Source organism: Nelumbo nucifera, chromosome 5, assembly GCF_055504915.1.
Source record: "Nelumbo nucifera cultivar China Antique chromosome 5, China Antique-T2T, whole genome shotgun sequence".
In the NCBI taxonomy this organism is placed as follows: Eukaryota; Viridiplantae; Streptophyta; class Magnoliopsida; order Proteales; family Nelumbonaceae; genus Nelumbo; species Nelumbo nucifera.
Window position 1 is genome coordinate 1,240,268 of NC_142653.1, and position 12,072 is coordinate 1,252,339.

General features: G+C 39.4%; 1 protein-coding gene across 2 annotated transcripts; it reads right to left on the reverse strand.

The window, feature by feature from the left end:
* Window positions 1–4,308: 4,308 nt before the first annotated feature.
* Window positions 4,309–9,418, reverse strand: LOC148791175 (glutamate receptor 3.6-like). Of its 2 annotated transcripts, none has more exons than XM_088888408.1 (7): window positions 8,978–9,418; window positions 8,410–8,710; window positions 6,910–8,261; window positions 6,547–6,824; window positions 5,897–5,928; window positions 5,410–5,816; window positions 4,309–5,015 (listed from the first exon to the last, which is right to left on the reverse strand). In XM_088888408.1, the coding sequence occupies exons 2-7, from the start codon at window positions 8,672–8,674 to the stop codon at window positions 4,542–4,544; spliced, it is 2,808 nt and encodes a 935-aa protein (XP_088744534.1). In that variant the 5' UTR covers window positions 8,675–8,710; window positions 8,978–9,418; the 3' UTR covers window positions 4,309–4,541. The 2 variants fall into 2 exon arrangements, with proteins under 2 accessions (XP_088744534.1, XP_088744533.1); XM_088888407.1 differs by having other exon boundaries at window positions 8,410–8,755; window positions 8,978–9,417.
* Between the last annotated feature and the right edge of the window lie 2,654 nt (window positions 9,419–12,072).

Here is a 12,072-nt window from a genome sequence, read left to right on the forward strand (position 1 = left end):
CTTGAATCACCATCAAGGCATCTTAATAGAAGCGCAATTCAATGATCTGAATGGAAGCAGAAGCAATGAGGATGTGCCTGTGGGGAATGTATGGGACGTAATCTGTGGGATGCCCATTTTAATTCTATCTGCAATTTCTGAGCCGAAGTTGAAAGGACCAGTGTGGTGTGGGAATAGGGTGGCCCACGCCTATACAGAAAAAACATGATATTCGGAAAAAGAAAAAAATTTGTGACCAATCAATTAGTACTATAAACATAATAATCAATTAGGTAGTATTTATCAAAAATTATAATTAGATTTTGATTGATCAAAGTACACATACATATTTTATTTCATTTAATATATAATTTTTATGTACTTGAACTTGAGGCTTAATGTTAGTGATAACAATGTATGAAGGATTTTGTAAGTTGCTGAATAATAAGTGAATTTTCTTATAATGAACAATGAATAAAGCCCCCATCGGATGGGTTGTGAGCACCTATAATTTAATTATCTTTGTCCTATTTGGAGCATCCATACCCACCATCGGATGGGCCTTACTCAAACTCTTATGATATTGAAACCATATAATATCGCTAAAAGGTGGTTAAATACTTGAATATCATGATGCATTGATTGTGACAAAGTTCGGTGGGCCAAATGACCCAAATCCTCCTGTATAGGGTTAGGGCTGAAGAACACATTCTCCTGTATAGGGTTGAATTCGACCAATCCGACTCAACTAGACCTGAGTCTGGTTTCCATTCAATGCCAATCGGTTTAGATTTGGTTGTGTGTAAATTGACCATAAACGACCCAATCCAATTATAGCCGTATGTCTGTATGGTAATATTTTAAATATTAATATGGATTGTTTAATTTGCATATCTTTAATTTCGGTTTTGTATATATATTTAAATCTAAAATTTTTAGATTATTTATCTATCTATCTCGACTGTTAGCGGAGGGAGCTCATAAATTATCAGGTTCGAGCTTGATTCGAATTAGAGACTTGAGCTCGGCTACCTTTAATTGCAAGTCTCTCAAGTAGTTGAGGTGTCGATCCAAGGTCTTCCTAAATTGTCGAGGTGCCAAATCGAGGTCTCCCTCAGCTACTGAAATGTCGAACTGAGGTTTCTCTAATAGTTGAGGTGTCGAGCTAAGGTCTCCCTTAGTTGACAAGGTGTCGAGTTGAGGTTTTCCTCAGTGGTCGAGGTGTCATCAAGCTCGAGCTCGATTCGAATTAGAGACTTGAGCTTGAGCTCAGATGTTCAAGCTCGGCTCGACTCGAACTCGACTACCTTTGATTGTAGGTCCTCTAGCAGCCGAGCTGAAGTCTCCTTCCGTTGAAGAGAGAGTAACTTTCTTGTAATTTCTTTAAAAAAAAGGCAAAAGAATACTATTAGATTCCATTTTCCTCACCTGACCAAACCAAACGAAGAAAGTTATCCAAATTGATTTTTCATGTTTGGACTATGATCAGTCGATTTCCGGTGGCCAATTTTCTCAATATCCAATCAGATTGATTTGGTTGACATGTGTACACCCCTACTCCGTTATTGCCCTGCAGTTAAACCCATCTGGATTTGGATCTGCACTCAGTTTGAGAATGAATTCAGCACAAGCTAGAAGTGTGGGGCACTGGGGATTGATGAGGTGGTAGGTTAATCAGGATTCAGAAGTAGCAATCTGGGTAGCTGCTTACTGCACGGAACAGTTCTGATATGGTTCATCACTTCATCTGGTGGTGTCTAAATAAATTAGGCTATGTTTGGTTTGAAGGAAAAGTAGGAAAATCAATTCAAGGTTTGTAAAAGTTTCCTACGTACCTTTTCCTTCAAACCAAACACAATCTTAGTGTTTGAAAAGAAAACCTTTTCGAGCCTATATATCAGTAATTATCCGGACTCAGGCTTATGTGGCCTCTTTTTTGCAGCATAGCAGAGAGGATGATGAGTCAACTCCCGAGCCTGAACCTCTCCAGCTGCTACAGCAACTGCTTGTCCAAACCGCCCCAGTCTTGGCCTTCTTCCCTGGACTTATTTGCCTTTGCACTGGAATTAATTGGAGGTGAGGCATCAACTGTAGTTCAGCTTCTGTCGGTGGATTCGTTAGCCCTGTTGTAGCTAAATGCAGAAGCTTTTTCTCCCACATTCCTTTTTTTATTTTTTATCTCGGTCGCTTTAGTTAGGCGAACCGCTTACGAGGTGGCCCACCGCATTGTGGCTAGGGAAATCCGGAACCTGGTCTTGTTGCCCTGAGATTGTGGTTAGTGCGTTTGCACTCCAAAAGATAAAGAAGAAAAAGAAAAATGATGAACCCCAAATCCACGTCCATTGTCTCCCAAGATATTGCTCGTCAATCATGATGATGAGATTCCAACTGTTACATCAAGCGTCCATTGATTTTTACAACACCACCACCACCTAAAAAATAATAAAATGCCTATATATGTTGCACCTAGGAATAGGCGGTGGATAGGAGCCGAGCCAAATGTTAGAACATTCTAGCTTAGTTTAGCAGAATTCAAAATTCTGCATCGAGTGTATTCGTATTTCTCCGAAAAAATATAAGGTTTGAATTAAGGTTTAAGCTTGATTCAAGCTAAAAATACTAGTTCAAATTTGGCTAAATCCGGTTTGAGCTCAACCATGAGCCAAGCCTATTCAATTCGCAAGCTTAATTTTTTATTATACATATAAAAAGTGTATATATCTAATTAAAAATAAATAAAACATGTTTATATAATATGTATAATTAGGTTTGCAAGCTTCATACAATTTGAGCTCAAATCAATTTGGACTATATAGCCCAACTGGAATGGTTCATGAATAACTTGATTCATATCCACCCCTAATTGCACCATGTAAAATTTCTAAAATATATAGCAACATATATAATAGGGACCTGAAATCGAAATGTGGGCTCACATTTAAACCCATAGTAGTGTGCATGCCCACATTCAAACCTATAGCAGTGGTGCATGGAACAACTGTCAAAGTGAGTCATCATCTTCATCCGATCGAGCCTTATCCTCCAATTATATGGGGTTGATTACATAAATCTTGCTTTGTCATCTTGTTCTGTTTAATTTCATTTCTAATCATATCCTTTTTAATTTTTTCACTCATCTAATCTCGTCATATGCACATATTTTTATCAGTCGTTTTTTTGAATGTATTATTTCTTATTTGTCCAACACTTGGTATTATAGTTGTTTTATAGAATATTCTTTTTAATCTAAGTTGTACTTGCCTAGCTATCACATAAAACTCTGGATGCACCACCCTTCCCATCCAAATTTGTTCAAATCAGCAGTTAACCATAATCAGATTTGAAAATATGGTCTGTTTATTGGTCGGATTGAATTTGGATATTATTTGATCCAGTCCATTAGCATTTCATCCGATTATAACCCTAGATGAGTATCACACAAATATTGATTTGATTGTATATTAACACATATGCTTTCTAAAATATTAAAAACGCCCTGATTTGGGCCAAATTTTACAAAATTTTGTTATCTTACAAGTCTTAAAGCCCCCACCAAAGGGTGTTCTTAAAATTAATACTGGGCTCGTTTGGGGAGATTCTGCGTGATTGCAGGGGCTCTTTTCTTGCTGGTGTTTCGGGTCCATGTAAGGTGGGTTTCCCTATTGAAACAGGCAGAATTATCTTTTCACTGCTGATTACATGAATTTTCAGTAGATCTATCACAATTCATGATACACTCACCTAAATCATTTCTTTCTTTTTTTTCACTATTGAACTAAAAAAACCAATAAAAATATTAAAGATGCAAATATAAATAAAAAAATATGGTCAGGATGTAGTCATAAATAATCACTTTAGGTCTCTTGTAAAGATCAAGAGAATTTGAGAGAATTTATGCGACTTTAAGAGGATAGGAGAAAGGTCAGGTTGGGCCTTACCCCAGCCCAACTCAACTTTGGGTTGAATTGAGTTGGGTTAGGGCTCGGGGGGAATCAAGCTAGGGTTGACCTCAACCTAAACTAACCTGGCCCAACTTGCAACCCTATCTGGGACTCGGATTGGCTAGTCGATTTCTTCTGAAAACTGTGATTGATAACAAAGTGTTTAAAACTTGGTCCGGATGTTCAATCGTTTTTCCTCTCTGGGTCAACAGGTCAGTGGTTCAACCATCTGGTCAATGGGTCAACAGTTCAATGGTCCGACTGGCGTTGAAAAACACTGCTAAGCGAATCCAATCTTGACCATTAGTAATGGCGTCAATTGGGGAGGTTTAGTCTGAATTAGAGAGTAGATCCAGTCCCAAAACCAGTTCCAAACCAAACCGACACGTCCAAAATCAACCCAATTATTAATTGATAATATTGGGTCGACCGGATAAAACCCGATTATAATTACAGCATGACAACATTACAATTATATCATGTGAAAAATAGGTTTCAAAAACAACCCGAGCAATTATCAGCTGCAAAATAGTGCTAAATCAGCTGCAATATGTCTGAATTAATATACACCGGGACCGGGAGGGAGGCTGGTAAAGCTAACAGACTAAGCGAATCCCCAACTCAGATATTGTCGTCCGAAGTCATCTCAAGGTGTCTTTTCCTGGACGCATTTGTTGATCCATCATTGTTTTCACTACAACTTAAGGACCTTATCGATTGCCTTCTCTTGGACCTCTTCTTTATTATTTCCTCTTCTTTTTCATCAATAAATGACAGAAACGTTTGGATGCGTCCATATCGCGAGCTACCTCCTCTAGAAGAACACTCAGGCTCTTCAGAGGAATGTTGGCTGAACTGGCGTACCGTCGATATAAAATATACAAGGAGGGAAACAATGCAAGCTAGTCCGCATATGAGAAAGAGGCCCCGGAAGCTCTCGAGATGAAGTTGGTCTGATCCAATGCCATCTCCTTGTGAATTGCAAGCGCTTCTCCTCAACCACTTTTCACGGATCCTTCGAAGTTCGCCATTCTCTGACAGTGCCAGAATGGCAGTTGACATGTCAACGGCTAAGGGGGAGTCCCTTTGGAAAGCCTATTATGGAAGAAGAATAACAGAGCTTTAAGACAGAAGAACTAATAGGGAAGCCTAGTATACCACCATTCATTTATCATTTATGCAAACAAATCTATTTTGCTTATTTAAAAGTTTGAGCTGACATTGGAGATAAAAATAGGGCATTAGACAACAGAGTTTTTAACATTTAAGACCCCTGTGGCCCTGGACTTACCCCTTGAGCTGACTACTTTTTATTCAAAATCCATCTCACTCCTCAATTTTGTACTATTGTTAATTAACTCTTAACTCCCTCATATTGTTCTAACTTATATATGTATGCCTGCCTGCCTTTAAGAAGATAAATCATAACATTGTCCTGAAAGCATATATAGGGGTCTGATGCAATGATGCTTGCTAAAGAATTACTTACAAATCCCCAACCATTTCTGGTAAACTCTTGGCCTACAATAGTGAATTTGCATCGGCTAGAAAGAAAGAGTTCAACATATGCACGCTCATCAACCACAGCAGCAACACCCCCATTCTTGGGACCTGCTTGGAGTGCTCTAGCATATTCTTCTGGTGAATCAAGAGGAACAAGTCGAGATTTGGGGATGTTAAGCTCCTCGTTCAGATAGTTCCCAGTATAAGCACCCTGTTGGACTCCAATGGGTTGGTTGATTTCTATCAAACTTTCAATTCCTTTTATAGGTGATGATACTTGTTGCACAGTGAGAATAGATGTCAGATTGGCAGTGTAGCTTGAATTGATAATCAGAACAACAAATAACCAAATGAGTAGCACAAAACGTCCAAGGGCACTGACGGTATTCTCTCCTGCAGAAAAATGAATTAGGTACTGGAGTATTGAGGATAGTGCAGAAAACAAGTTAACAAAACATCATCGTCGGACTTACTATGTGAGAAGAACAAAGTTGAGAAACTAAACCTGCACGGTGAGAGCAGACAGATAAATTAAACACTGAGATCTTGAGACTTCAAAGACGAAATTCCTACATTAGGCATTGGAAATTGGACTAGTATCCAGCATTTCTCTTATTTTTCCGAAAGAAAACTTCTCTACTAAAAGGAGGCTTAACTTGTTGCCATATAAGGCATTTTTCCCCTTCATGGGGCAATACAACAAGAGTAGCCCATCCGTCATACCCATAACCCCCAACCCTGGTGACAATGGGATTTGATCCCAAGTCTCTGCTACAGCCCGCCAGAGAAATTACCAACTGATCCAACATAAGGCGATGTCGTCATATAAGTAGATATCATATCCCAATGGAAGCTTCTCAGTTCCTCATCTCCTGAATCTTCTACCCTTGCGAATTCAGATAAGCTAACAAGTTCCTTCAAAGTACAAAATGTTGAACAAAACCCATTTTAATGATTAACCTTTAGATGTTACTTACATAAGAAATGCTGTGATAGAGGATGAAAAAGTACATGGGTGTAATTTGATATGGGAAAACAAGAGAGAAAATTGCATGATCCTTATAGCTTATTTTTAAGTTTCCACGCTTGAAGATGAAGTTTGTAAAGATTCTTGGGTGCTTACCATAAAATGGTGGCAACTTGTTTCTTAGGAGGGCCCCGGAAGTCATCATTGATCCTATGCTCCAAAATCCACACAACCGCTCCCACAAGAAGGAAAAGAATACCTGTGGTGCACCACATCATTGGAGTAAATGGCCGCAGAAATGCCCAAGCACTTGAGCTTAGTTTCTTGGCAGGGGCCACAACCACTAGCCCAGACTCAACATATGGCTGTGTGAAATCTACAACCCTTGTCCGGTTTGTGACGATTGCAATGTCACCTATGGCAGCATCAAAAAACTATAAAGAGCAAGTCAGAAAACCAGCAAAAATAATAGCAATAAAAACATTAGTCTACATAAAATATAATGCATTGCATACTCACACCAGTTGTGATCAAATTCACAAGCTCATTGTAGTTGGGGTTCTTCTGACCATCTCCGTAAGGGATTAATTTATATGGAACAGCATACGGTAACAAGTTTAGAGCAGCATTAAATACATCGATGCAATATCCAATCATCTTATCCGAGCCTCTTACTTGTGACACAAATTCAGGGTAGCTGGCTCGGTTAGGAACTCCAATTCTTAATTGCCTTCCATTGTTTGGGAAAACCCATCCACGAGGTTTTGTCTTTGTTCGTCCAGGCCAGGTAACATCATAAAGATGCTGATTTGAAGTCGATCGATTAGCTGGCTTTGTGTAAAGAATTTCCGGAGGCACAACTGATAAGCCAGAATAGTTAGACCAGTAACCAATCCTCTGGACGCCTGTGCCTATAACGTTAATGACATCAAATGCAGGATGAATAAGCGATCTATCTGAATCAAACTGGATTGGACCAGTTAGACCTGTTAGGTTGCTCTGCAAAATTTTTTTCAGCAACAAATTCCCTTCATTAAAGATCCTCATTGCGTTAAGATGCATTCTCCCTCCTTTGGTATCATTTAACCTTGAATCCTTAGAAAATGAAATACTTCCCCCCTGATCTAACAATGCATTAATTGCATGAGCAAGTAGCCATACAGTATCATAAGCATAGAGGCCATAAGTATTCAATCCAAGATGCCCACCTAGCCTCTTTTTGCCAGAATGGTTGTTCCACCTAGAGACAAAGTTTCTTTTTGGTCCAGATTCTGGTATATGCATACGCAGTGCAAGAACTCCTTGGACCAAGTTCAAGGAGACGGAAGGCAGGGGTAAGTACGTATCTAAGACAGTAGATAACCAGTTTGTAGCTATCCAAACATATCCTGAGCCCATCATTCCAAGCTGGTGGGCCACGTCGAATACCTGGAGACCCCAATCAGCATAAGCATGCAGAATAATGACGCGCGGTTCCATTAATGTCACCTCAAGCAGTACATCTGTTATATCATTCCGGCTCACTTGCGGGTTCAAAGCAGCTTTATACGATATCTTACAACGCCTCTCAGCAAGTTTATCCCCTAATGCAGCTACCCCATTTCTCCCATGGTCGTCATCAACGAAGACTGCAGTTACCTCTTTCCAACCGTAATAGTCAACTACCTCTGCGACTGCAGCCATCTGGAACAGATCATTCTGTACAGCCCTGACAAAGAAGGGGTATTGAAGTGAAGACAGGGTGGGGTCTGTTGCTGCAAATGATACAAGGGGGACTTGGAGTTCATTTGCAACATGTGAGATTATATGAGTCATAACAGAAGATTGGGGACCAACTATGGCCACAGTATCAGTCTCCATGAATTTTAGAGCTGTAACCAGACAAATTTGAAACACACGGATCATTATCCAAGTGAGATTAATAGATTAATTCAGTTGAGTATCAGAAATGAGATAATAGAAAGGGGCAACTAGCATAAGAACCAACAAGACATGAATAGGAAAAGAATAAATCATTACCCTCAAGAATGCCAAGAAATCCACTATAGCGGGTATCCTGCATGGTAAGGACCAGCTTGGTTCCACCAAGAACAGCGGAATTGGAATTGACATCTTCGACTGCGGCTTCTATTGCAATTTTCGCTACCTTACCGATGGTAGAGTTGAAACTCAAAATAGCTCCAATGTTCACATAGGCTGGTCTTGAAGAAGCATTCGTATAGACCCCATAGGAGAGTGCCACAAAATAACAGACTAGATGGAGTAGAAACCACACCATATTCATGGTGAAGTCCAACAATAAACCCCAAGCTATCTCACCCTGGCTCCAAATGCATGAAACGAAGCACGACTCTCCAGTATGAGACTTAAGTGATAACCAATCAAGCGCCCATTAGCATAAAATCTCTAACTAAAGTAAAACAAGAAAGTCTTTCAAGAGCATATGAAGGAAAAAGGGCAATGGATGACCACCCAAAATCCCAACAAGAAGGGGAATAAGCAAAAGGGTATATGAAGAAGAAGAAGAAGAAGATAAAGCAATAAACAAAGCGTAACAGAAGGAGATGGAGCCCACAGAGTCACTCACCCAAGAGTTGCAGTGGTCGCATTCCCGCTCTCCATTTGAAAGAGGACCGGAATCACCACTCCAGTATCATGGAGGAGGAAATAGGTGGAGTTGATCAGCTGGTCTCCACAACCCTAGTGGAAACAGCGAAGACGTCATCTCAATCACGCGTTTATGTGATTGAAGAAGGCAACGAGAAGAGGAGTGACGAAGAGAAAATCTGAAAACTGTGCCAAGCACCAATTCTAATTTACGGTTCAATTGATGATCATGATACAACGATGACATGGGTTTGAGTGGTGGTGATGGTGCCATCGTGTTCTTGAATCTTGAGTCCATAGAAACCCATAAGAGAAAAACGTGGAAGAAGATGGTGATTGAAATTGCGAGAAAAAATGACGTATTGGTGGTTGATATGACACATCCACTATCCACAAACGATAAACTGATAAAAGCATGAAAATGATTGTTATTTGGATTTCTCCCTTGTTCTTTTTGACTGGAAAACGATTAAACGATTCGCTACTAGAATGCCTAGAAAAAAAAACCTGGGGAGGGAGATTTCATGGAGGTCCATTTTCGTTTTGTTGCATTGCTGAGTCTTCTCCTCATGGTGGACCATGGAGTGTATGTCTCAGTAAAATGTCAAAAAAAGAGATACAGTCACACTCACACGCGTCCCTTTCAGAAATAATTAAACATTTTGTTTTCTGTAATGAAATAGTTTATTTACTTATAAAATATTAAATAAAAAAATAACAACAAATGAGAACAATAACACGCGGATTTCCCCTATATGTGACGGGATGCTGTGCTCTCAAAAACTGGTTTAAGACAGAACACTAGTTTGTTTACAAATTGCAATCCCCTCTTCTCAGCCTGCCCATCCACCAAAAATTGGGATAAAAATTCATAAGGAATATCTCTTATACATGTATGATAAATTTGAGTATATATGCTTTTAAGAGTGTGCAGAGGTTTGACTTGCAGTGAATCCCGTTCCTATCATTTAATTTCCTTGTTTAGGCTTCGGTTGGCTTACATTTCAGATCCATCGCTCATCCCTCTCTCCAAATGTAGCTCTCTCTACACTCATTGCCACGGGGTTGGGATGCAAATGGATCAGATTGGATTTAAATCATAGATATATTCGGTCGAATCTTATAAATGGCGATTCAAATCCGAATATGGTTCAATTCGATTCAAATTCTAAAAATTTTAATAAATTATTAAAAAAATATATAAACTTTTATATAAAGAATACATGTCTTTTTATAAGTAAATATATTTATAAATACTCAGTTTAAACGAAGCTTCAAGCCGAATTCAAGCCCAATATATAGGCTCGTTTGCTAATCGAGTTGAGTTCAAGCCCAGCAAAGCTCGGCTCGTGAAACTTGCGAGCCTAGTATTAAATAAATTATTATTATTATTATTATATATATATATATACATACATACATACATATATATAAATATATAAAATAAATAATTTTTATTTTTCAAAAAAACTTGGTTTATAATCGAACTCGAGCCGAGCCGAGCTCGAACTTGCGAGCTATTAACCGAATCGAGCTCGAGCTCGAGCTCAAACCTAATACTATTCTTACAAGCTGAGCTCGAATAGTCAAATATTCAGCTTGGCTCGGCTCAAATCCACAACTAAGCTTAATATACTATAACCTTGAGTCTAAGAAATACGAAGATTTTAGCAAGAAAGCCATTTCCCAAGGACTCAGCCATTCGATTTGAATCCTCATAATGACCGACATCCATGGGTGGGGGTGGTGGGTAATGGGTATTGAAAAGAACCCCAACGGCCCCTATCTCAAGTGCCATTTATGTACCGCATCCAACTTTGTTGGCCAATATCTCCTTTTCTTTTCTTTTCCTCCTCTATTGCCCAACATGTTGGCTCAAAATGGCCTTGAGCCATGAGATAGAGAGATCATTGAATGGATTCTAATGTTGGGTTTGAGTCTTATTTGTTGTGGGTGGTTGTCTGCGAGCCCAGCATATAATGCTCTCCTCATAATAAGCAGTTCAGAAGAGAACAGGTACAAAATAAAGGCGCTCTTTTAGTATATGTTTGGCACCGATTCTGTAGATGAGAAAACAATGCTGCTGATGTGCGGGTTGGAAGCACTGATACCTATTATCCAGTGCCACATCACGCACCTATTGGCAGCAACAAACTGCAGCTCTAAGAAACGTCAAATTTGGCGTTGCTCCAAGCCATGCCTTCTCGATTACCAAGGCATGGCTTGCAACACTGTTTTTTATGGAAAATGATTCCAAATAAACAGGCGTTTCCTGGAACATCGTTTTTCCGACGTGGCGTTGATGTGTCACCGTTTTCTGGAGCAACGACATCGATGCCAAATAGACGCTTAATTACATACCAAATTCGACTCTTGACAGGGTGAACCACTCGTTTATAAATTAGTCAATTTCCCCAATTCATTCGTACCGGAACTTCTTTCTTTAATGGATCTTATCTTGAATTATAACAACTAACAAACCATCATATTACTGTTTCTGAGTTGAGCAGTGTTGGATTTTAATCTCATAAGAGATTAAATCCAATGGGTTTGATTGGTCAATTACATGAGAAATTGCACATGCACACTTGATTGAAAAATTAGCTTTTCTCTTACAAAACCCAGTTTTGAACTTGTCCCACATTGAAAAATTATAAGCTTTGTCTTTAGTATTTTAATAGGAGCTGATTTACACTCCTTAGAGATAGTAGAGGGGAGTATGGGGGTATGATACCGTGCAACACGCGTGCACGCCTGTGCACGCGTGTGTGCGGCGCAATGAGGCGCTTTAGAGGCGACTTTGGTTTTGGTGCGATGCTGACCGTTGATCATCGTTAATGAGATCAACGGTTACGATTCGATCGCGTGTGATCAAGAGGCACTCTTTTCTATTCTTTTCCTCCTCTATTTCCCAACATGTAGAGATGTTTTCTCTACATAGCCATGAGATAGAGAGACCATTGAATGGATTATAATGTTGGGTTTGAGTCTTATTTTCTGTGGGTGGTTGTCTGCGAGCCCAACATATAATGCTCTCAGCTCTCCTCAAAAGCAGTTAAGAAGAGAACAGATACA

What these genes read in the sequence shown, in the direction of transcription:
- LOC148791175 (XM_088888408.1), bottom strand. Translation starts at nt 8,674, where the DNA reads ATGAATATGGTGTGGTTTCTACTCCATCTAGTCTGTTATTTTGTGGCA. An exon ending in AACTTTGTTCTTCTCACATA is followed by an intron (nt 5,817 to 5,896) that starts GTAAGTCCGACG and finishes ATTTTTCTGCAG; the next exon opens with GAGAGAATACCGTCAGTGCC. An exon ending in CCAGAAATGGTTGGGGATTT is followed by an intron (nt 5,016 to 5,409) that starts GTAAGTAATTCT and finishes CTTCCATAATAG; the next exon opens with GCTTTCCAAAGGGACTCCCC.